The sequence below is a fragment of the Protopterus annectens genome, chromosome 7.part1 (assembly GCF_019279795.1).
Source record: "Protopterus annectens isolate FY-2018-M chromosome 7.part1, PAN1.0, whole genome shotgun sequence".
Taxonomy (NCBI): domain Eukaryota; kingdom Metazoa; phylum Chordata; order Ceratodontiformes; family Protopteridae; genus Protopterus; species Protopterus annectens.
Genome location: NC_056740.1, coordinates 288671468 through 288698843, shown reverse-complemented (window position 1 = coordinate 288698843; position 27376 = coordinate 288671468). Strand labels below are relative to the sequence as shown.

Genomic DNA, 27376 nt, shown 5'->3' with positions numbered 1-27376 from the left:
TGCAGATGGACAATACAGTTACAACTACAGAATCCTACACAATTGCACTTTATAAGCACTTACACGAGTGCATGGATCATGCTATCCCAAACAGAACCAAGATGCTATCCTCCAAATAAAGGAAGCCAATCTGGTGGTCCTTGCCATAAACAAACTGTACAACAGAAGGAAGAAACTGTTGCAAAAGAGAGCAAAATCCCATGAGTGTTGGAGCTCCCTGGTCAGCCTCAGTAAGAATCTGCGATCCCTGATAAAATCCTCCAAAGGTAATTACAGAAACACAATTGCCACTGATTCTAAAGACAACCACAAAGCATTCTGTAGCCATACCAAGAATCTCAATGGCAACACTCAGATCTGCTCTGTGTTACAGCACAATGGCACTAAATATACAGATCCAACTGATATTGCCAACATCCTGGCAGATAGGTTCAGTGCTAACTTTACCCCCTCTCACCCCCTAAAGAGCCCATCTCTATACTGGAAGAATGCAAAGTTCCTGTAATCATGGCTGCACAGGTAAAAACCACACTCTCCAAAGCCAAAAACACAGCATCCATGGGACCAGACAACATCCCAGGCTGCATTCTACACGAACTACAAAATGAACTGGCACCCCACCTAAGTACCATGTTCAATCATAGCCTCACCTCAGGCTTTGTGCCTGGTGAATGGTGCACAGCGATGGTTATCCCACTTCACAAGGGGGGAGTCACCATGGACCCTGGGAACTACCACCCCATTAGCCTGACAAGCCTGGTCTGCAAGGCCATGGAACGTATCATCATGGAACTTATAAAAAAAGACATTGGTAATCTCCAAACTCTGTTCCCCACCCAGTTCAGGTTTGTAAAATGCAGATCATGTCTCCTAAACCTGATAGACCTCTTTAAAGCAGTCACCAAAGCCATAGACGGTGATAAGGTGGTTCACACATCCTATCTAGATCTTGCCAAGGCTTTTGACACCATCCCCCACTCTAGAATTATAGATAAACTCATTAAACTAGGCATAAATCCCTATGTCACAAGATGGGCTGCCAACTGGCTCACTGACAGAACCCACACTGTGAAAGTAGCAGACTCCAAATCTGACTTCAGACCAGTGACAAGTGGAGTACCACAGGGTTCAATCCTGGGTCCTCTCCTGTTTGGTATCTACTTCTCTGAAGTACAGGCTAACACAGAAGGTCTTTGGCTAATGAAGTTCGCAGATAACTGCAAACTAGGAGCCATAATCAAAACTCCTAACGATGTGGACATCCTACAAAAGGGCCTCACTGAGACAGATGCCTGGTGTCAAAGCCATGGTCTCAAGCTCAATGCCAAAAAGTGCGTTTTCATTCCCTTTGGTAAAAACTCTGTACCCATGAACTACAACATAGGTGGTAGTATAATAGTCTCTCCTTTGATAATCACATTGCCACAGTAGTCAGGAAATCCTTCTACGTGGCACACCTCATCACAAAAGGTTTCTCATCCAGAAAAAAAGAGGTAATTGTTCCCCTCTACTCATCACTCATTAGACCCATTATAGAGTACAACACCCCTTTTGGTATGTACCTCACAAGACATCTACAACAACTGGAAAGGCTGCAGAAATACCTCACAAAGAGGATTACCGGCCTCAATCAGATGTCCTATGCAGACAGTCTCAAAAATCTCCAGCTTTACACCTTCGCATATCTCCTACTCAGAAGTGATCTCTGCCTAACATACAAAGCTATGTCAAACCCAGAGCTGTTGGACATGCTCCACTTAAAGAAATCCCAATCCCTCTGAGCTACATGCTCTAGGAACCTAAACCTTGTCACCACAATAAACAGAACATGCCGGAGGGATAGATTCCTGTCCCAGAGATGTCCCATACTCTGGAATAAACTACCTATCTATATCAAACAAACCTCCTCATTAGCACTCTTCAAGAAAAATCTTGATGATTGGATGGGAAATAGGAAATTCACCCCAGGGATCACTTCTGTGGCTCTCCTTGACAGTGGCACAGGAAAATAATTTTCTTGGGTGGCAAAAACCAGGGTACCTTTTTGGATGGGCTTGTATAGGCCCCAGGGCCGATAGCCTAGTACCTGCCTATGAAACTACCTATGATCCTAAACCCACCCCTTCACCCTGCTATACAGATTTTTTAAAGGGTGTGCGAGAGAGAAATTAGAGACTTGCACAATAAGTGTTGTTAACATTGTTATTATAATTTAACCCCACATAAGAAAAATGTTTTAACATCCATTACTGAGGATAAAGAAATTAGATGTATGCGCCCTGACAAGGGCTGGGGCCTAGTTATGATGTATTCTCTTGATTACCAGGGGAGAATGTTGATTTTGTTGTGCAATACTGTAGTATACACCCCTGTATCCCTTATTGAGGTGGACATTGCCTACAGGGCCATTAAAATAGCCCTGGATGAATTTTTCTTATTTGATCAAATTACCCAAGATTTACATGAATTTTTGCTGGTATAAGAACCTGTGATTCCTAGAATTTTTGGTATTCCGAAGCTCCACTCAAATTTGTGTGATCCACCTTTACGTCCTATAGTAGCTTTAGCTGGATCAATAACTGAGGCTTTGGATAAATTCATTGATGTTAAGCTTAAAAATATTTTTAAACCTTTTACACAAATTATACACAATTCTTCGGATTTATTGGACAAATTGAGGCATGTGAATCTAGACTTTCGATTTTTTATAATAACACGTGACAATAAAAATCTATTTTCTGTAATTTCACATGAAACTGGGTTAATTTGGTGTGATAAAATTGTTCAAGCTTATAGGGGACTATCTGAAAATGATGAAATGTTGGTGCACGAATTTATGGACATTGTTTTATCGAACAACTTTCTGATTTTCTGTGATGAGTATTATAAACAATGTTCAGGTGTTGCCATGGGTGTAATTTGTGCCCCATTGTTTGCTAATGGAATTTTATTAAGGTGGGAATTAACCACCCATATAAGTTATGTAGAGCATATTATAGATACATTGATTTACTCATTTTATGGAATGGCAGTGTTGATGAATTCAGTGAATTTTTGAGATGAATGCATTTTAGCACTGATTTTCTTAAATTTACACATCATATTGATATGAATGAAATAGCTTATCTAGATATTACAATTTCATGCTCAAACACAGACAATTTGGAAACTAGAGGTTACAGAAAGCCTACACACTGTAACTATTATTTATTTTTTTTCCAGTTGCCATCCCTACCACCATAAAAAGGGGATAGTTAAAAGTTCATCAGGGTGTTGAGGCTTACATCTGATGATAATGTATGTAGAGAAGAATTTAGTATTCTTAAAAAATATTTATAGAGCAGGATTATCCTATTTCTTTAATTGAAGAGGAAGTAGAACAAATTTGGAGTAAGCGTGAAGATGTATATGTGCCTATTATAATAAAAGGTTTTTTATGACAATAAGAGGGATGGATTTAGCAAAGATGAGGGCTTGGATTTAAGCACCAAGAAGGTTTTACGTTATTCATTGGACTCACAAGAAATTCAGAAGATAGTTACCAAAAACTGGTTTACTATTAATGATGAGGGTTTAAACAGACTTAGAAAGGTGAAACCCACATTTACTTTTAAAAGGAATAGTAACTTTAACAACATCTTAGAAAATAAACCTCATTATAATAGAGAGAGCTTTCCTAAAAATGTAAGACGTGGAAGTTACAACCAATGCAGCTATATTGAGTACAACTATGATGGCTGCCTATCTGATAAAATTAAAACCTATGCTGGGGGAGGTAGGCTTAATTGTTGATCAGAAAGAGTGATATACTTTGCAGTTTCTACAAAATGTCCGGCCAATTACATTGGTAAGACAAATAATGCATTTAACAAATGCATTTATCAACACAATTATAGTATTCAATGGAATGACAACAAAAGCACATTAGCTAGGCATTCGTCAGTATCTGTGGGTTTTAGAGGTTTACATTTTATTGTGGACCCGCGGTAGTGGTGCTGCGGTAGCATTGTCTCCTCACAGCAAGACGTTGTCCCGTTTGATTCTCAGCTAGAATGTCTTCGGTGTGGAGTGGAGGCATGTGTTAATTGGCGTGCCTTCATTGAAGATTGTGCGTCAGAGCTGGTAACTCGGCACATAAAAATCCACTACCAAACATTAGCGGACCGGAGTTCCGCTGTGGCAACCTCTAACCAGGATAAGCCGAAAGACACAACAACAACATTTTTTATTGTGGAGCAAATATAAATTTCCGCCTACTGTGGAGATTGGAAAAATAAATTATTAAACAGAGAAAAGTTTTGGCAGTTAAGGTTTAATGCAACAGTTTTTCCTGGACTAAATGAAACAATCTCCATAGTTAGTGAATTAAAGAATAGATCACAGAAAGTATAAATAATTCTTTAAACTATTATGGGCTGTTATTATGTTGAAGTACATAAGCTTCTCTTCATGTTATAAATGTTTTATGGAGATTATGGGTTAAGCCTTTATATGCACATTTTGTATGCATTATATTTTTAAACGCATAATTTTAATTGCATTATATTTGATTGGCTAATAGAAGCGGTGTGACTGTTTCATAATGGTTATAAATTGCTCAGCTGTATTTTAGTGTATGGTTCTGATTATGTCATTTCCTTGATGAAAGCGCTAAACCATACTTTATGTGTTTTTATTTTGTAAATTATCTTAATAAAAGTGGATTGAAGAATTGGACCTAGTCCTTTGGAGCTCCTGGCTTTACTTTCTACTATTTATTATAAAATATATTTAAACCTTTCATTGTGGCTGATCTGTCTAGAGATATTTAAGATTTGAGAGTACTTGCATATTTATTTGGTGACACTGTGTGGACCACTCCTAATAGCCTCGCTCTTGGTCAAACAACCATTTGTATTAATATTAATATTACACAGTAAGATTGGACACCCTTTGTTAAGGGCCTTAAATTAGCTGATAAGGCATTGGCTGGTGGCAGTGATAACTACCTTGTAGTCTGAGCAAAAGGGGGCATAGCTAGTAAACCTGTGCCAGCCTTTTCCAGGTGTGTGTGTGTGTATGTGTGTGTGTGTGTGTGTGTGTGTGTGTGTGTGTGTGTGTGTGTGTGTGTGTGTGTGTGTGTGTGTGTGTGTGTGTGTGTGTAAATCAAACCTCAAAGAGTGCGTGTATCAGCTACTTGGGCAGGGACATAAAGCACTGTTTGGACAGAGAGAGTGCTGGAGGTCTTGGCTTGGCCACTCAGCTGAGATCTCAATTCTATAGCTGTGCCAATGGGAAGTCTTACTGGAGATCTGGAGAAAGAGGGAGAAACCAGCCCTGGACTGACTGTGGTCTCTGTGTCCTCTTAAGGGAAATTGCATGATATGCAGAGAGCTGCATCTGAAATACTATATGTGTATCTGTTATCCTCCCAGTGTATGTCCCCCACTGGTGCCAGTGGTGAGGATTGAGGCTCCTTGATTACTGGTCCAGTGATGGGTCATCACATATTTATTGGTTGGCAGTGGTGGGATATTCATATATTGGGATTCAGTGGTGTGGATATTGAACTCCTGTAGCCTATAAACAGTGGTCACTAAAGATGGTGTTTGTACTCTAATGCATCCACACAGTAGATATTCAGAGTTTTATATCACAATAATTTTATTTATTTTGTGTTAGCTTAGTTAGTCAGGGAGAGCTGGCAAGGATGTCAGCAGAGGAGTATGGCAAGCTGAGAAGGAGCCAGTTGACTGAGATGTTCCAAGACAAAGGATTGTTGCATGCCAACCTGACTAAAGCAGAAATTATTGCAGGCTTAGTCACAGCTGCATCACAGGCCAGAAACCAGGAGGAGAACCAGACTAGCCTTGGGGATGTACAACTCTCAGAAAATGGACAGTTCAACTTTGCTGCAGAGGACTTAAAAATCTGTCTGGAGTTAAAGAAACTTGAACTAGAGGCCAAACAGTTGACTCTTTGCCAGGGTCATGGTGGTAATGGGGAAAGGAATAATTGAACCCCAGAAGCAATAAAGGTCAGTAAATTTCTTACACAATTTACAGAGCGTGAAAATTTTGATCATTTTCTTCATATCTTTGAAAGAGTATGTAAACTGTATAATGTTAACCAAGGGCTCTGGGTACATTTCCTGACTCCCTTACTCCATAATAAAGCTGTAACCACTGTTTCTAAATTGTCTGATATTGATTGTTTGAATTATGATGAAGTCAAATGTTGTTTACTTGAATGCTTTAAGTTAACACCCGAAGCTTACAGAAAAATGTCTGTGGAGCATAGACGCAAGGTAGATGGGGTTCTTATTAGATGACCGAAGATGCATTCTATCGAATGCTTCTTAGCAAACTTAAAACAACAAAAAGGCAAAATAGTGAAGTGGCTTTTAATCCATTTTCGGCACTGTAGTGCAATCTCGGAGTTGGTATATTTACGTAGGGGGAGGGTGTGGGGAGCACTTTACATATTCTTTCAATTTTTTTTCTTTTTCTTTTTTTTGGAACAGCCATTTTTTTCCCTCGCAAAAAAATCACTGCTCTGAGCTTTCGAGATTGTAAGCTTTCACTTACATGGGGTTGATTATTCATTGTTCGCTTTTTTAAGTGTTCGATGATATAATATAGACCCAGGTAGATGAAAGTGTGTGTGAATATATTGCTGAACTAAGCACTTATTTTCATAGGGGGGTGAATGGGTGTCAGGTCACCACTTTTGAAAGGCTGGCAGGCCTTTTGGTGAGGGAACAAGCCCTTAGCAGTTTGCCTGAGGACATGAGAATCTGGTTGGCAGATAAAGAATGTAATACCACAGATGAGCTGGGGAAAAGGGAGACCTATACCTAGCAAGCAGGGCATCACTGCATAGGAAAGGGATACCTAGTGCTGCACATGGATCTAAGGGAACCCATGGTGGGCAGCCTATATCATCCCAACAGAGTCCACCAGTAACAGGGGAAGCCACTATTTTAGGTACATGGCCAGGATCAAGGGTTAAATGTTTTAAACATAACCAGTGGGGCCATGTAACATATAAATCTCCATTGAGGCAAGGTGGGGAACAAAAGTTGGGGGAGCAAGTAAGTGGGAATGCCAGCAGTAAGTTGTCTGGAGACAACAAGAGTACCAAACTACCACAACAGGTTATATCCTATCTTAGTAGATGAAAAACAGGTAACTGGTAAGAGAGATACAGCATCTGACCTAACCATTGCGTAGCCTGCAATGGTTATAGAGGAGCACTACTTCCTTGGGCAGTCTACTCCAGTCGGACCTTTAGGAGGGATCCCATTCCAAATACCTTTGGCCAGGGTTCACCTTGACTGGAAGGGTGGAAAAGGAAGCAAGGAAATAGGTGTGTTTGAGGATATCCCTGCAGATGTCCTGATAGGGAATGTTTTGATAATGCAGTACCTTGTTTGCATGCAGTTACACACAGTCAGGCTTGGAAATAGGCATGTGGGTCTGATACCCTGAGGGGCACTCAGACAGACTGCACACTTGAAGCCAGGACTGGTGGGGTGGCTACTTCAGGGAGGGAGCTACCCTGTAGCAGTGAGACTGAAGGTGAGCCACAGCTGTTTGTGGGTACTGATGATTCCTTAGGCAGAGTGACTGCAAGGGCAGAGGTGAGTAGTGGTACCCAGGCTGACAGTGGAGCATTACTGTCAGAGGATACAAGACTTCCTGTGGAAGGGGAGCTGGGAAGGGTTACAAAGAGAGAGCTGAGACAGGCTCAGCTCTCAGACCCTACATTACAAGGCTTGAGGGAGGTAGCCAGGGAGGCAACTAATTCTCATGGAAAAGGGGAATCTGTATACTGGGACAAAGGGTTACTGTACAGAGAGTGGGCCCCAGAGGGAGGGCAAGAGGGTGAGAGAATACAACAGTTGGTAGTGCCCGGAGCCTACTGTCTGACACTTCCAGCCATAGCCCATGACATTTCCTTTGCAGGTCATATGGGGCATAAAGCATACCAAGAGATATATTATGCAGAACATTTACTAGCCTGGGATTTCCAGAAATGTAACAGGGTGCTGCAGGAGCTATGAACACTGCAAAAAGGTAGCCAATTCAGGAGACAAGGTCAAGGCTATTTTTATGCCTTTGTTTGTGATTCAAGAGCCATTTCAGAGGGTATCCATGGATATTGTGGGGCCTCTGAGTACCCCAAGTTCCACAGGGAAGAAGTATATCCTAATGGTAGTAGATTATGCCACCAGATACCCTAAGGCGGAAGGTCTGTCCACCATTGGGACAGAAAAGGTGGCAAATACTTTGTTAGAGATTTTCAGCAGGGTAGGTTTCCCAAAAGAAATACTGACTGACATAGGTGCCAATTTCATGTCAGACCTGCTGGCTTGTCTGTGGAAGCACTGTGAGGGGAAGCACCTAAAGACCACCCCTACCATGCCCAGACTAATGGTCTTGTTGAGAGGTTAAACTCTACACTAAAGATCATGCTATGAACATTTGCAGACCAGTTCAAGAGTGAGACAAATATTTGCCCCATCTGTTGTTTGCTTACAGAGAGTTGCCCCAGAAATCCACAGGTTTTCACCCTTTGAGTTGCTGTATGAGCATAAGGTGAGGAGACATCTAGATTTGATTCATGATGAGTGGGAGGGTGAGTATGAATCCCACAAGGAGTCTGTTGTGGCATATGTCCTAAACTTCATGGCAAGGGTCAGGGAACTCAAGGGCTTGGTCCCAGAGAACCTGGCAGAAGTCCAATACTAGGAAAAAGGTCTGGTATGACAGGAATACTTGAGCTAGAGAGTATGCTGTAGGGCAGCAGGTTATGGTTCTCATTCCTATCAGACACAACAACCTGCAGGCAACTTGGGAGGGACACTTCTAAGTGGTAAGGAAGGTCAGTGATGTTAACTACATGGTAGAACTTCTAGGCAGGAGGCAGGGACACAAACTGTACCATGTTAACTTGATGAAACCTTACCATGATAGAGAGACCCTGGTGCTAAGTATCTGCAATAGGAGGCAGGAGGAGTCTGATAGGGATCTATGACAACAGAGAGCCAGCCACCAAAATCTCAAATTACTATGGTGGAGCCGAGGATTGCATGTATATGATATGATAGTGCAGCTCTGTACTGGGGTCAGCAATGCAAAGGTAGCTGTGATCTCAGACAGGTTATGGGGTAATTTATTCCCAGACAGGCTCATCCCTCTCAAGCAATGTTTCTCAAGTGTGACTTAAAGAACTACCTTGAGTCTTCGAGGTGGGGAAGAAGTGTGATAAAGGGGGATACTGCCAGCACAGCTATCTGGAATTTTGTAAATAATTATATGCCATTTGTGAATATCCACATGCTCTCTATAAGATGCTTGTGTTACAATTGTATTAGAAATGTATGTCATATGTATATCAAGCTGGTCTGTATAGACATGTGTGTTAAAAAGGTATTTTATAAAGTGCTTGGGCTTAAAATGTGACCACAGTGAGCCCTGCTGGAAGAGAACAGAAATGTACATGCACTATTGTAACTGTTTAAATGTATATATTTTAACAGTGGAAACTGGAATACAGGAGGTTAACTCCAGAAAAATAGCAGAAATTAAATTACTTTATAGGATAGGACAGAGACATAATGTCTGCACTAGGGAGCTTTCTGTATTGTCCTTAGGGTGAAGTAATTACTAGTTTTGAAATGTGGAGGAATGTAATTGTTTTATGACTTCCAGCATCTGCCAAAGATCTAAGGTCTGTATTTTCACAGGCAAATGTTAAAAACTGCCAGATTCCAGTCCAGCAGTGGGGGTTTCACCTTGGATAGAGTCAGATGACAAGAAATGATGTCATTATGCAAGCTATCCCAGCAGTAATATTTGAGATATTAATTTGAGAACTCTGAGAGAGAGGCCATTCTGTATTCTTTCTTGGACCTGACAAGAACAATTTACCTCATCTGCCTTGTTCTGATGAAGTGAGTTTCTAGGGAACAGTACAATTCTCCTAGATATAGTTAGGAATATAGCAAAGTTTAGTTTAGATATTTTTCTTTATTTATTTGAGACTGTCCTGTAATGTTGTTTTAAATACTCCCTGTGATTTTGAATTTTTATGTCAATGTGAATATATACTGAATATTTTCTTGTTCTTTTATTATTTATTATTAAATATGTTTAAACCTTTCATTGTGGCTGATCTGTCTAGAGATATTTAAGTTTTGAGAGAATTTGCATATTTATTTGGGGAAACTGTGTGAGCCACACCTAATAGCCTCACTCTTGGTCAAACTACCATTTGCATTGATATTAATATTATATAGTAAGATTGGACACCCTTTATTAAGGGCCTTAAAGTAGCTTATAAGGAGTTGGCTGGTGGCAGTGATAACTACCTTATAGTCTGGACAAAAGGGGGCATAGCTAGTAAACCTGTGCCACTCTTTCCCAGGTGTGTGTGTGTGTGTGTGTGTGTGTGTGTGTGTGTGTGTGTGTGTGTGTCTGTGTAAATCAAACCTCAAAGAGTGTGTGTGTCAGTTACTTGGGCAGGGACATGAAGGACTGTTTGGACAGAGAGGGTGCTGGAGATCTTGGCTTAGCCACTCAGTTGAAATCTCAACTCTATAGCTGTGCCAATGGGGATTCTTACTGGGAATTTGGAGAAAGAGGGAGAAACCAGACCCAGACTGACGGTGGTCTCTGTGTGCTCTTAAGAGAAATTGCACTTGATGCAGAGAGCTGCATCTGGAAATAGTGTATGTGTACCTGTTATCCTCCCAGTGCATGTCCCCCACTGGTACCAGTGTTGAGAATTGAGGCTCCTTGATTACTGGACCAGTGGTGGGTTATCAGTCATAATCACTTTGTATTCATATTAAATGTAAGAAAACAGAATTCAAGCCAGTATTTAAACAAGCAAACACTTTTTGTGGGTTGTAGATTTTCATGTTTCTGCATTCTCTGTTGAAGAGAACTACTTCAGCTTTAGTTATGTTCAGTATCATGTTCAAACAGTAATATGTCCTAATAATGATAAATGTTATTCTTTTATGTTTGAAATATACTGGACATATGCATTAGATAGTTGAAAAGTATTGCTGCAATTTTAAAACTTCATAACTTGTTCTTTTAAATCTTTTTCTACATTCTGTATTGAAGAGTTGTTCCAGTTTAACATTTCTATAATATATGTTATAAACGTTATCTGACTTCAAGATAGTGACTGTCATTTTCTTCTGTTTTGCATATACTGCATGTTGAAAATGGTCACAGTATTATTATTCTGTAATGTATTTAATTTTGTGACTACCACAATGACATCAGAGGAGTTACAGACAATTAGCACAGAGTGTCAAGGGTGGTGTATGACAAAAGAGTGCCAAAGAAGCTGAAAAGTACAAAACAGTGATGTGACCAGTACTACTGTATGGCACAGAAACCTGGGCAGTAAAGGAAGACAAGTTGAGTAAGCTAGAGGTGATAGTGATGAACTGCCTGAGACGGTTGGTAGGATGCACACTGTGGGACAGACAAAGAAGTAAGGACATACGAGCAGAAGCCAAAGTATCTCCAGTTACAGAAAAGGTCAAAAAGAGCAGATTATAGTAGTTCAAGCACATGTGCAAAAAAGTAGACGACAATCTGGTGAAGAAGATTTGGGACAGACAGGAAGGAGGCAAGAGAAAACAAGAGCATCCAGAAAAGAGGTGGATGGATTTTGTGAGAGAAGACCTGCATCAAAATATGCCTCTTTCTCAAAGTGGTGTTTCTGAGTATATGTTTAATACCTCACTTGATTGACATACTTTTGTGCTATGCCTGTTAATAACTTGTTACTTTTTGCTCCTGGCACTAGTCAAAAAATAGTATGTTGTGGTGTTCAGAAGGGTAGAATGAGTAATTACATAGAAAAGAATGTGATCTTGATCTCCGTACACTTCCCTTAAAATTACAGCAACCAAAGTATCTGTAATGGCTAACATGATGTTACTCTATATGAGCATTTCAAAGTTGTTTTCATTTTGTACAACATTTTCAGCCTGATCTTTCCTTTCCTTCTATCTAACTGCTGAGCACTTTGTGTGGTTAGGAACAATATAGTATCATCATTTATTGATTCTGCGATGAAATGCCAGTTTTCTGAAAATCGATATGATGGAAGGATGAAAAAAAATGCCCAAAATTGAAAAGGGCGGAAAAATAATTTTTACTTGTTTTTTGCAGGGGTAAGCCCTCCTGCCCAATTTGGGGGGGGGCCTCCAAACTTATATATACCAACTCTATGGTTGCACCAAATCAAAGAAAGAAGAAATCTCCCAAAACAAGTGAATCATTGCTAGCACACACGTAGAAATCACACCAGCAATGATTTCTTGTGAAAACTACATTTGGCATTGTACCATTCATCTTTTTTTTCTTTTTGTAACTGCAGCTTGAAGAATTTCATTTCAGTCAGGTGTAGGGGTACCTAGCAGATTTTTGTTTAAGTATCTTCTACACTTAAAGCATCATCATTTTCAGGCTCAATGAGTTTGTATCCCTGCTTCACCTAAATTACAAGCAAACCAAAAGTGAGTATTACTGTCACGATTTCCACTACTAAGTACACAATTTGTTTCAGGATGCCCTTTCTTTTCATGTTTTTCAAATTTATGCATGTTACCTTACCATATCAGATGTCCCATTTGTCTTGCTAGTAACAGACTTTTGGTTACACTGAGTACCAAAATGTACCCCTGCATCCATAGATATAATGCACAGTTTGAATATTAATAGTCTTTAAAACAACAAGAACTTCCAAGCCTCCCTTCCACAGCTCTCGTGAATCAAGAAACTGCTTAATGTGCATAATATTTTCAACTTTATCACATAAAATGAATGAATATAAACAGATGTCAAAATATCAGTTTAAATTGCAGAAATAAGTCTTTTGCATTTGTTAGGTGTCATATCCACAACTTTCCATTACATTACATTATCATTTAACTGCAGCCCTTTTTTCTTCTAAACCAGAAGCAAACTTTGTAGTTAGTATAACAATTAGAAAAGTTAAATCCAGAAAAGGGTCCATTCCTAAATGATCTAAATCATTGATAAGAATTGAACTTCAGTGGGCTTACCTAAACAACAAGTTTGTCTACAACATTACCTGCTTGCCTTTTTTTCTATAAGGATCTCCCCTCAACCAAACCACTACTAACTAACCACCATTGGAGCTGCAGATGAAAACCCAGATGTAGCAACAGCTGCATTAATGTGGGAAGCTGTAATACTGTTCCTTCAAATGGATGAGCCTTACTGAAGGATCATGGTCCGGAGACACTTTATTGGTAATGCACTGCTCAGCATTGCTAACAAGAATATAATTATCGGCAGTACATGTATCAGATGTTAGTAAAGTAAGAAAAATGATAGGGAAGGGGTGGTAGACAGATGGCAGGGGAGTTTATAAAGAATAATTATCAAATAAAAGGATGAAGAGATTATAGCATGAGTGAGACTGATATTAAGAGGATTTTGCAGGACATGGGGAATGAGTGAGATGAGTAAGGAGGGAGGGCTCATTTACTATAAGTGCCTAGATCCGTTAGGACAGTATTTGATTGGAAGGATTTGTCACTTTGTATGGAATGTAAAAATGTTTTATTTTTTTAACTGAAAGAGCTATACTACATTTTTTCACATTTCATTTAAGATCATCTTCCTTACTGAAATTGTTAATATGGTCTAACCCTTGTTAGAGCAATTGTGAGTCAGTGAAATGTTGAATTACAATGCGTAATTTGCAGTCATCTGCCGACTTAGATAACCACAGGCCAGGAGTGTTGGCCTAAAGTTCTGTGAAATATATGCCAAACAGGCCCAACACTGAGCCCACTGGTATACCACTAGTAAATTTGCTTTTTTCAGCAGTGGAACTTATGACTATAACTGCATGGGTTCAGTCAGACAAAAAGTTACCTATCTACTGAACAAAACACTGCTTTTTATTGATATTTACAAGTCTGTCATTAATGACTTTATGAGGTATTGTGCCAAAGGCCTTGGCCATATATAAATATGCTGTATGCACTCTGTAGCCACTATCCACTGCTTTGGTGGCTTTTTCAAAGAAATTAATGAAGTTAAAGAGGTAGGACCATACTTTGACAAAGCAAAATTAATCAGAGTCACAGATTAACAAATTGTTAATGTCCAAATTAATGAGATCTGAGATAATGCATTTCATAACTTTGGATATGAGGCTAGTGAGACTCATGTGTCTATAGTTATCATGGTCTATGGATGGGTTATCCTGATGTAATGGCATTACAATGGCCATTTTCAAGTTCCAGGAGTGTAACTAGTGGAGAGGCTTCACATTAAAGGATTTTAGCAGGCATTCAGATAGGCCATACTTAATACTGGCAATCAGGAAACCTGGTATATTATCTGGGCATATGGATCATAGGAAGTTACAAGACTAATGGCCCTAGGGGCCTTACAAGCCTAGCAAAGTTCTTACTCTTATCTCCACGATCCGTGCCTATTGCCCCTGTCTGAGAGAGACACAAGTGGAACCCCCGGGGTGAATTTACAGTCACCCACCCAATCATCCAGATTGTGTTTCAAGAGGGCCAAAGATAAGGTACTCTTATCTTTTGAGAAGGCAGAGAGGGCTTCTCAGCTTTTGAGAAGGCAGAGAGAGCTTGTTCCATAGTGATGTGGAATCTGTTGAATAGTAGCTGTGAGTGGAGTACAAATTGCGTTGAACTGGTCAGCTATGATATTAGTTATTTTCTTTGGGACAGAGTGGGCAGGATTAGTGTAAACTAGCTCTGAACATTGTTTGATGTTAATTCTTTACCTCCTGACCTAGTTAAAGTACGTTTTGTGTCTATGTTTGGTTTTAGTGACTATTTTTTAAGTTCATACTCAGCTTAAAGTGCCTTAGTGGTTCCCATAAAGCCTTTAGTTGTTTACTTAAGTGCGTTGTTATGGTGGTTAGAATAAGGCATTATATAAACCTCAAGTAATGTCTTGTCTTGTTACATAAATTTTATATGGGTATTCAACCATAGGGTTTGTCTTTAAATTTATCATTATATTTGGAGCAGATAGGAATTGCTTTATCAATACAATTATTTATGTGTGAGTTGAAGCCAGAGGCATAGGTAGCAGCCTTAGCAATGGGATCCTTCAGAGAAGGCTTGTGGAATTTATTTACATCTCTATTAACATAACACATTCAATACTGACATGAGTACACATTCAATTATAATTGAGAAGACAAACCATTATAAAGATTTTTTTCATTTTTGCACATTACACAAACATGATTTTTGTCTTACTTGGCTTGACAACTTTATGGTAATGCACAAAATACAGCTGCCTTTCTATGGTGTTTGAATCTAGTTAATTTCTAAAATTCGGACAACTTTTATTGGAATAAAAAACAGCTTACTTTTTTATTAAACAATGGAAAGACCATTTCAGGAATTCATAAAGAACCCCACCACTCATGTTAAAGGCTGCAGTAAAAAAGCATTTTGTCAGCAATCAGATTTCCAGTTCAGAGATTCATTAGCCCCAGTGAGGATAGACCTCATTATCAGTAAATTTGCATGTCTTTGTTTCACTGTTAATTACTGTGAGTACAGAACAGCACTTCTTGCAGTATCTAATAGTGTTGGTGTCTGCATCGTGCTAGCACTGGCACTCCCACATTCATGTTCCCACACACAGTACACACAATCAAACATATATACACACGCACATGCACACACACACACACACACACACACACACACACACACACACACACACACACGCACACACGCACACACACACACACACACACACACACACACACACACACACACACACACACACACACACACTACTCACCTACACCCTTCCTAACTTCCCTATTTCTACTACCATACAGGCACATACACACAGACACACCATATACACACATACACACACTGCAAGACTATCTGACCAGTAATCCAATAATCTCCACAGGACTTACCTCTACCAAGATGGATAAACATGACCTTTTGTCTATGTTCTTATTACAAGTGACTGGAGCAGCCATGCTAATATATACAGCAGAGTAATTCTTTGAATCACTTGGCTGTGTAAATACCTTACTACAGGTACTAATTTGGAAGGAGAGCACATGGCTAATTAACATATGCCTTTTCCCAGAACTGCCTCATTAACATGTAACATGGCTGCACAGACAGACAACCACAGTGCTGTATGTCTTTGCATTGCAACACCAAGATAGCACTGTCTCTGAATCAGAAGTGGTTACTATGAAGTGTGCACTTCCTGTACACCTCACTAGAGCCCTTCTAAAGCAGATACCATGTAAATATAGTGGAGGTGCTGGTGGCTGGTGTCATGTCACATTTGAAATTGCCTTTTTAATTAGTTCAGTGCAAATGTTTTTGAATATTATATTATATTATGTCATATTATATTATAAAACAACTCCTATCCTTAATTCTTGTCCTTAAACCAGATATCATGATTGGGATTCATATACAATTAATGCATAATTCCACTCTAATTAGAGGCCATGTAAGGGTATGGAAATTCAAAGCCCCTACATAATGCATTTCATCTATACTGTGAGATGCCTAGTGAAGTGAACTTCTGAATATGAATCCGGGCCCACGATAGCTACATTAACTGTTACCCTCTGACCAACACTTGGTGTAAAACAGAATGCTTTCTATTGGATGAAACTTTCTGGTGATTTCAGAACATTTTTTTCAATAAATTAGGGCTTAACCAAAAATTTGCAATACTGAATTGTTTAATGATTTTCTCATGGATGAACTGCCAAAGAGATAAGATTTTTTTTTTTCATTTTTTTTTTCTTTCATTATTTTGTTTTGATTTTAAATGTTGAATTTTGTTCACAATTAAGCCTTGGGCATTAAGAAAGAAAGACAGAGAGGGGTTTGACATATTGGTTATGGTCTTAACTTTACAGAAAAAAGGTACAGAGTTTGATTCTGTCCTCTGGTTATTTGCTAGGCTTGTAATAGTCTGTAAACTGATAGTCTAGTATTTACCTATGAAATTATAAATAACACAAGGTGTTAGGCAGAATTTTGCAAAGAACAGGGGTGTGCAGGTTAGGGTTCATAGGTTCATAGGTAGGTACTAGGCTATCAGTCCAAGGGCCTATGTAAGCCTAGCCAACAAGGTTCCCTGGCTTACGCCACCCAAGAAAGTTATTTTCCTGTGCCACTGTCGGGCAGAGACACAGAAGTGATCCCCGGGGTCTATTTCCTATTTCCCATCCACTCATCAAGAATTTTCTTGAAGAGTGCTAATGAAGAACTTTGCTTGACATAGATGGGTAGCCTGTTCCAGAGTATGGGAAGTCTCTGGGATAGGAATCTACCCCTCCACCATGTCCTGTTTATTGTGGTGACAAGGTTTAGGTCCCTAGAGTGTGTAGCTCGGAGGGATTGGGATTTCTTTAGGTGTAGCATGTCCAACAGCTCTAGGTTTGACATAGCTTTATATGTTAGGCAGAGATCACCTCAGAGTAGGTGATATGCTACGGAGTAAAGCTGGAGTTTTTTGAGACGGTCAGTGTAGGGCATTTGTTTGAGTCCAGTAATCCTCTTTGTGAGGTACTTCTGTGGCCTTTCCAGCTGCTGCAGATGTCTTGTGAGGTACATTCCAAAAAGGGCGTTGTACTCTATAATGGGTCTAATGAGTGTTGAGTAGAGGGGAACGATGACCTCTTTTTTCCTGGATGAGAACCCTTTTATGATGAGGTGTGCCATGTAGAAGGACTTCCTGACTACTATGGCGATGTGACTATCAAAGGAGAGACTACTGTCCACCTGGGTCCCAAGGTCTCTTATCATGCATTTGGTGTTAAGTAGATTGCTGCCTATGTGGTAGTTCATGGGTACAGAGTTTTTACCAAAGGGGATGACACTGCACTTTTTGGCATTGAGCTTGAGGCCATGGCTCTGACACCAGACATCTGTCTCAGAGAGGCCCTTCTGTAGGATGTTCACATCATTTGGGGACTTGACTATGGCTCCTAGTTTGCAGTCATCTGCAAACTTCATTAGCCAGAGGCCTTCTGTGTTGGCCTGTACTTCAGAAAAGTAGATACCAAACAGGAGTGGTCCCAGGACGGAACCCTGTGGTACTCCACTTGTCACTGGTTTGAGGTCAGATTTGGTGTCTGCAACTTTTACAGGGTCTATTTAGAAACACAGATGGAGGCATTGTGCAACCATGTAAAATTTGATGGTCAGCATCATATTTCTGTGACTATATAATTACATAGAAATTAGCAACATTATGTTAATAAGCTCCACTGCAAATGCAAATGAGGGTAAGCAGTTCTGAAATGTATGAAAATTGTGCAATAAGTCGTGACCACCAAGTTTGTAAACCTTGATTTCTCAGTGAGCCGTGAGAGAGCAAAATATATTACAATACTAGGTGTAGCACCTATTATATCAGAGCAATACATATTGGAGGTCATTCTCATAGTTGAGGTCCACAGAGGGGCGCACTATCATCCTTCAGATCAAAGAAGAATATGACCATGCCTAAGATACCATCATGTCCATGACAGGGACATATTAAACCATGATCATATGGACAGAGACACCATACAGAAACTGGTAGACCTGCCATCCTCAAGCAAAGTCATGTGGGATATGTAAAATCCTAATCCTAGTGACCATCAGGGGACATGGTGGGTGTATCATAGGCATAAGTCCCATTATTTGTACACCAGCTCCTTGATATGATGTTGCAGTTTATGAACCACCATAAGTAGTTCCCAAGGACCACAGAAGATAGAAACAATACTATGCAGGCATTCTATGGGATCTAATTTTAATTCCCGAATTGCCTTAGAAGACTGAAGTATCGCTGTGTTTTTATATGAAGATAACGGTGTAGTACAGATCGGGAAGTCTATGCTTTCCCTCAGTGTAGTGCAAGCACAGACTTGGTATATATAATTTTCAGGGGGTGTATAAGTAATTTAGTTAACTTTTGTAAAAGTATTTCACTTCTATATCTACTTCTATATTTAAAAATGAATGTGTCTGTTTAAGGTTTTATAGTACGTTACTTCTAGTAGTGAAGAGTTGCTTACATGTTATGTTAGCTGCAGTGTCAGTATTTTCTGGTTTGCAAATGAGGTTTATAAAGAAAAATGAATACTTTTTTTGAGATTGATTAATTTATTTTGTGTGATAAAGTTGTAAATGTTTAAAATGTTGAGCTTATAAGTAGGAATGTAGATATAATTGTAGTCGTTCGTCTCTGAATATTTTGTGGATATGCTTCTGTAATTTTTGTTTGAGTAGTGTTTTGGGTGTCGGTTGTGTGGAGTGATGTGTCTAAGCTTTTTTTGGAATTATGAGGTTTATTGTGTGTATTTTCATTGTTTTGATCTTTTATTTTCATCTCAGTATTGTCAGTTTCAGCATTTTGGTAATTTGAGAATTAAAAGTAGATCCATTCTATGAAATATCCTCTTCCTGAGGTTCTAGGAGGCCAATTATTCCATCAACATCTTTGTCAAGGTTCTGGCATGTCGTCATAGACAACAGCACTTCAACAGTTAGGGTTTCCACTCCATCAGCTGCCAGTTGGTGTGTAATCCAAAGTGTATCATATACAATGTGCCTGTGCACTATAGAGGCAGTTCCCATGATTCACACATCTGGCAAATGTTCAACATATACCAGCAATTTGTGCAGGATTACTTCCCACAGAGGCATCTAACTGCCGATGATATAATGTGGAGGCATGACTCATGACACTGATAAGCAACACAGAGCATGGATGACTTGCAGTATAACTACACTGTCACAGACTTGAACCATCATTGAGCATCTGCTCAGATGGATAAAGGCCTGCTTTCACTATCTAGGTTCTTCTGGTGGCACACTGCAGTAAGCTCCAAAGACCAGTAGGGTGAAGATGATAACAATAATAGGAATAATAATAATAATAATAATAATAATGTTGTTGTGTCTTTCGGCTTATCCCGGTTAGGGGTCACCTAAGCGGAACTCCGGTCCGCTAATGTTTGGTAGTGGATTTTTATATGCCGAGTTACCAGCCCTGATGCACAACCTTCAACGAAGGTATGCCCATTCACGCATGCCTCCACACAGAAGACGCTCTAACTGAGAATTGAATGGAACAATGTCTTGCTGTGAGGTGACAACGCTACCGCAGCACCACTACCATGGGTCCAATAATAATAATAATAATAATAATAATACTAATAATAATCCTATGTATTAACCAGGCAGGTCCACAGGACACACAGTCCTTTTCAGAGGCAATGTAAGAGAAATGTCCGGTTAAGTGACTTGCTCAAGGTCACATATGAGGCAAATGAGGGCTGAAGGAATAAAACTCTGTACCACAGGAACCACAGCTTTGCTCTCTGTGCAATTTTGCATGACATGATTACAGACAGTCAGTTAGAACAGGAAATTTCCATCAGAGAAGCAGACAGATTACATGCACTAAGGTTTTATTCTGATGTAGTCTGAGGGGAAACTTGGACAAAAACGCATCTTCTTTTTATTTGTGGCATTAATAAATACAAGCGTGATTATCTATTTTGAGCTTGGTTTACTGCCAGCATTGTGTGATTACTCTTCCAGTGTCTGGAATTTTGTTTTCTAGCACATCCATAACTCCTACAGTATCATTTTTATCTAGAAGTGATCTTGAAGTTGTTGTACATGCATTCATAACCTCACGGCTTGACTATTGTAACTCTATTTTATTTGGGGTAAGCCAAGGGGCTTTAGCCCGTTTGCAGCTTGTCCAGAATGCAGCTGGGAAATTCTTGGAGGGCAAACGAAAATTTGATCATGTAATGCCTGTATTGGCGGCACTACATTGGTTACCTGTTTTTTTTTTAGGATTCGTTTTAAAATTTTGTTATTGGTCTTTAAAGCCCTAAATGGTTTGGCGCCAGCATATCTGGTAGACATGCTGCACTCTTATGTTCCCAATCGGGCACTTCGGTCAGAAGATTTGTGTTTACTTGTGGTTCCCCGGGCACGACTAAAGTTGAGGGGTGATAGAGCTTTCTCAGTTGCAGCTCCAAAACTTTGGAATGAGCTTCCATTATATATTCGACAGTCTCCTTCTGTGGCAATTTTTAAGTTAAATCTTAAAACTTATTTTTATGAATTGGCCTTTTATGATGTGAAATGATTGGTAATGTTGTTTTCTATTTTATGTTATTTGTTTTTTATCTTTTTAGTTATTGTTAATTTTATATGTTTTTTTTATGTTTTTTGATTATTATTATTTTGTAAAGCACTTTGGTGGCATTTTTATGTCTGTAAGGTGCTATATAAATAAACTTTGACTTGACTTGACTAGACTATTGCAAGTTTATTAATCATTCTAGTGGCCCCTAGAGACATTATGCTGCAAGTATGCACAGGGATGTGGGTTGAAAAGTATACCCACCTTTAGGTCAGCATATTTTCTTCCCAACGCCACCATGGCAAGATGTTTGGTAACAAGACTATACAGTGGCACTGGGCTCTGTCATGCTGTCCTGTTGCCAATCAATGCATGTCATCTGATGCCTAGAATGTATATTGTTGCAGATATGCTACCATTTCCTATAAAGTGCAACCTGTGTAGTGCCTATGGATTCTGAAAGCACCTGGAAGAGATCCTGTGTGGTAAAGTAGTAAAATCTAAATGGCTTCTGAAGGTGCTGAGTCTGGGAGGGTTCCTGTGTGGTAAAGTAACAAAATCAAAACTCTTTCAGTACCTAGTGAACTAGTAACAGATAAAGAGTTACCAAAAAATGTAGAGTAACAAAGAAAGTGAAGGGAGTGAGTAGAATGCCACCATGGAAACATCAGATAAAGAAAAATATAAAGCAGCTACAACAAGAAGTATTATTGTTACAAGAATACAGGAAAAGGAACATATCATGAAAATTTCTTAGAAAGACAGATCAATCAAAACAGACCAGGATTTTATCATACACTATTTCCTATAATAAACTAAAAGCATCAGCACAAGCAGAAAAACTAAGAAGGTATGCAGATAAATATAATGCAAGAGTACAAAACAAGCAATTAATTAATAATCCAAAAAAAGATTTTACAGAGAATTGATAAACAAAGCAAAAGAAATAGAAACAAAAAAGAAGAAATAGGTATATTTTGCAGAAGCATTTATGAAGACCCTTTTGAACATAGCAACGATGCCGAATGGTTAGAAGAAATAAAATAGACAGTATGATGATCTAATATGGAGGGTATGAAATGGGATGAAGAAACAGCCAGAGAAATTGAGACAAGATTAAGAAAAGCTCCAAATTGTAAAACTCCAAGCCTAGATGCAAGGCCTAAGTTCTGACTAAAGGTATTAACATCTTTATACCAATATTTACCCCTGAAACAGACAGCTACCTGGTTAAAAACAGGAAAAATGGCATTGCTCCTTAAGAGCAAACCTGCAAGCCATCATAAGAAATAGAAACCAATAACTAGCAACAATATATAAATTATATACTGGAAATGCTGCAGACAGGATTTATAGACATTAAGAAAAACAATTTAATCATGGCAATAGTGCAAAAAGTAATAAAAGGAAGTCATGTGAACAAATAATTATTTGTTGTTAAAGCCATAATAGAGATATAAAAGAAAGTTGTTAAAATGGGAAGAATCTTAGTATGGCATGGATAGATTAGAAAAAAAAACATTCAGTGGCATCCTACCTTCATGGATAATGGATGCTTACAGATGTATAATATCTATATATAGAACAACCACATTTTGACCAACATTTGAAACAGGAATTTTTAAGGAGAAGTGAAATGAAATCAGAAAGTGAACAGCTAATAATGGCTGCCTGAGGCAGTTGGCTACATCTATGGAGGTTGTGTAAAACAGGAATGGTAACAGCTGCACATATTTATTGCTAGGTGTGAAACATTCATGGATGAGTTTTTTAAATTGAAATGTTAAATTATGTGGCTGGACGGTTGTAAGAGATTGTGCAAAGACTGCAGTATAAAAGCATCAGAAAGAATAATTAATAATGATGAAGTTCAGATCACACGGGAACTGAGAAAACTGATACAAGAAAATGAGACAAGGTCACCCAAGACAAAAATGACAAATGTAGCATTAAGCATTGATATTACTGCATCCAGCAATTAGTGTCTTAAATAGTGAGAAATATAAAGTCCTAAAATACCAGGATGTACAAGCAGAAACTACAACAATGTGGAATAAGATACCAAAACAGTTCCAATAGTAGTAGGTGCAAAAAGAGTACTAAACAAAAATGTACAATTGCACTTTAGTATGCTACCAACACATGTAGTCCCACATGAACTGCAGAAGGATGCAATTCTAGGTATGCGGTGTCTGCTTTATAGAGTACTTTTGGTCAACATCAGAGACTGAAGCAAAGCAAACTTCATGTGCCATCTTATCATACTTGGAGTTGGGAATGGAGTATATTCCCATTATGCTATTAGAAACCCAGAACATTTGGAGAAATTAAAAAAGATGAGAAAGTTGTTACTACAGCTGGGTTAGCACTAGAGTACAAGAAAGACGGGTACTGTGACATCTTTGGCTGTCAGAGTGAATTAGTTGTAAACAATAATTTAGCTAAAATATTGTTTCATAAAACCAACTATTTTAGACACTCTCTAGCTGAAGCAAAAAAGGCCAATGTAAATATGTTTAGGAAATGACAAGGAACAGAAATCAGACCAAGGTGTTGATATAAAAACACACACTCTGTGCCGAGATTGTTAAATAAAGCAAAAATTCAGGACACTGTACATGCTACATGAGCGAGAAGAAGAACATGGGGTGAAAAAAGTGGAAGCAACATCATATACCGTTACCAAAAAGTGCACTTTGTCAGGAAAAAAAATAAATGAAAACAGTGTGTTACTGTGGCAGTCCCCATCAGGCAATTTTGAATAAGAAAAAAAAATCACAAAATAACATCTATTTGCAGTGATGTAAGGACAGCAATACTTCATGTAAAATTAATATATGATAAAAACAATTTGTGTTTTCAATTTCTGAACATAATGGTATTTTATCAATACATAGCTGATGTCTTATCTGTGCTGCAGCAAAAGCTTACTTTTAAACATTAGACGGTCCTTCTAAAAGGAAATTATTTAAAAAACTTTTTTCCTTTAAAACCATACTTTCAGATGGATCCTGACATCAGTTGAGTGAGCTACTCTGGTTGGACTTGATAATTAAAGACAGCAATGTCTTATATGATATGTAGACTAAAAATTAAAACTTTTTAAATCTTAATAAAGCACCTGGTTTATAAAGAAAACAAAAATAACTACAAAGCAAATAACAGGCAAGGTTTAAAAAAAATGGAACATTAGTGACAAATATTTAAGAAACACAAAAATTGTTAAGCAATTTTATAGCAATTGAACAACATGCAGACTTTAAAGATCCTTCTGTGCTTCATGTATCTGAACTATTGAAATAAGTCCTAGCCATGCATTGTAAAGTTTAATGGAAATCCCCAGCTTAGATGCAAATATGAAACCACCTTGCAAAGCAATGTGAGAACCCTATGCAAATCTCTGTCTGAATTCATACATGTTTTTCTCAATGATTTGCATCACTGGCCTGCATGCAGATGTGTCCTAGTTTGTGAAGTCTTATCAAATGACAGCAATGATCTATGCTGACCCCATATTTTTTAATCTGCTAGGATTTGGACTTACCTTAATTTCTGCTTCCATATCCACTGCGACAGGCAAACGTCTCTCTGCTTCATCACTGTATTTGCTGTCTTGACTCTCATGCATGACTTTTGGGTATTGATTTTTTTTCTTGATGTGCACAATTGTTTACACACTCCAGCTGTAGACTGTCACCTGACCATAAGCTTCAGTCTTCAGTTTTCCTATACAGGAAAGACTGGAAAAAGGTTATTAGTCCTAAATGGTAGGTCCAGGTTTAAACTTGTTATGGCTGTTATTATCCCCAATATCCTAATGTGCACAAATCACCTTCATCAAGATAGAGCTCACCCATCTCTAAAATGTCAGTCATTGCTATTACCCCAATCTACATCTTTATGAATTATCACGAAACGATCATTCTTTGTAGCAGGCCAACCTATTGCACTTTATGAAATAAATGTGAAGTTCTTTTGCATAGAAGAGTTTATTGCAAAGTCTGCCATCAATCTAGAATCAATAAGATATACTTGTGTACATTAGTAATAGGAAGAAAAACATAATCTGATCAACCTGATAAGTGTGTAAAAACAGTGTTTGTTTTATAATGTACATTTTATTTACTGGGTAATTAAATGTCAGTTTCTTGATTGTTGCTTGGTAAAGTTATAAGCTCCATAATTTTTGTCAAGTTTTGTCAAGTTTTACAACAAGGAGGCAGGTGTAGTAAAAATAATCTTTAGCATCAGTCTCATGTTTAATAAACTCCACCCCAAAGTTTATTAGGAACCAACAGATCAACGGCAAAATGACAGTTTTAATTCTCTCTCAGGTAAAGAATATGCTCCGTACATATTAACACTTTACCTACATACATGTTAAATTCAACAAATGAACAAAGGCCCGAGTTTGCAAAGGGGATATGTGATTCTAAATGAGTTGCCAAAGGCTCCTTACTGCGTTTTCTTTGTTTAAATCCTACTATACAGTGCCAGGATTTGCTGCTCATTCTCCAGACCAAAAGAAAGCTAGAATGGCAAACATGAGTCCCAGTGGTTCATTTTTCATAACCCCTAGCTCAGTTGTGTTCACAACCCATGGAACTCCTTGTCACCCGAATTTCTACCTGTCATGGATAACACCTACCATACTTAAACCTGTACTGTGTACTGTCTTATCTATTTAAAAAATATAATTATTAAAATCTCACAAAAAGGAATGCCATGAAAAAAGGACAAATTTTTCCTTTACTCACAAAGTATGAACATTAAATCCCATGCTGTTCTTCACAAAACCCCAGTATACCTCATATAATTCCTAATGTTCTGCAGCTGTGCATTATACATTTTCAATTTCTTCCAAACATCATAATACTCAGAAATAATTGTTTTTCCACATACACAGAAAAAAAAACCCTAAAACTCCATCTCATTAACCACTGTGAGTCTCACAGATATATATGCTCAGTATGTGTTTAGTTCAGGACAGGGTGAACAAAACAAGAAACATAACAATCCATTTAAACTCACAGCATAATAGCTATAATACATAACTTTGGTTTGGGTTATGCGTGGATTTTCTGACAATGACATTGACTTTGCACTGGGTAAAAATCCCTTGTCAGTATACATACATCTATGTATAACTCACTCCTGGATTATCTATTATAGCTATGCAGTACATACTGTGATTACACTCTGAAACTAATAAGACAAATTTGTTAAGCCCCTTTCTGATATAAGAAAGGGGCTTAATGAAGGTTTGTTAAGTACCTTTAATTGTGTTATGCACTACCCTCATGCTAGAGATGAACCAGCACAGAACATGAGTGATAATGTAAGGCTGCTTCAGAAGCAGTAATACACAGTCCAGCCATGCTTCTTTTTGTGTGTTCATGAGAAAGTGTATTACAGCTTTTAAAGCTGTTTCAGGAAGAGAGAGATGTGTTTCACTTGTGGCCACTGTATGTGAGGCAGAAGTGCATGTGTTGCAGCTTTCAAAGTTCACACTCCTGCACTTGCTTTCTTTTTCTTTTTTTTTTCTCTTTATCTTGCTGTAGTTAAATCTCCATGTACTACAACAAATTATGTTTAATAAGGTCAGACCATGTTTTCATGACAACTGCTACTTCAATGTTGTACACAATGATGTGTTCTAACTTCATCTAACTTGTTCTGGAGACTGCTCTTGTATGCATACATGAGGCGCCCCCTTCTCTCATGACTCATTGTGTGCCTCATGGGGAGCAGACCTATGCTGGACACAGACGTACATGCTGAATGATCTGGAAGCAGATGGATATCATAGGTAAAAGTAACCCAGTCTGAATACTGAGCAGTAAAAATAAACGATTATGCAGAGATGAATTAAATTTGATCAGGTTGATTCTAATAAATTGTAACACAACAAAGGATCTTTTGGGTAGAGTAGTACCTGTGATGGCATACAATAGCCCCTTTATACCACACAGAATGCTTAGTAGAGATTATTGATGACATGATTAATAAATGGGTTATTATATTGGGGACTAGCTGTCTTTTGAGGGAAATAGACTGAGAAGCTGCTAGAGCACAGAACATGTATACAGAAGGTGCTAAAAGGCATTTATCATCCTGAGTAAGTAACTTTAAATTGTCTGTGTAATTAAGATGCTTACGTATTTCCTCAGATGGGTTGTCATTACTAT

The 27376-nt window shown here is 38.5% G+C and overlaps 1 protein-coding gene across 1 annotated transcript in view; it reads right to left on the bottom strand.

Moving 5' to 3' along the window:
* Positions 1 to 27376, bottom strand: part of LOC122807736 — an 875912-nt gene that overhangs the window by 269252 nt on the left and 579284 nt on the right. The window contains exon 4 of the mRNA XM_044078718.1: positions 24733 to 24928. Coding sequence (XP_043934653.1) covers positions 24733 to 24816 — 84 coding nt within the window. The 5' untranslated portion in view covers positions 24817 to 24928. The remainder of the gene's footprint in view (positions 1 to 24732; positions 24929 to 27376) is intronic.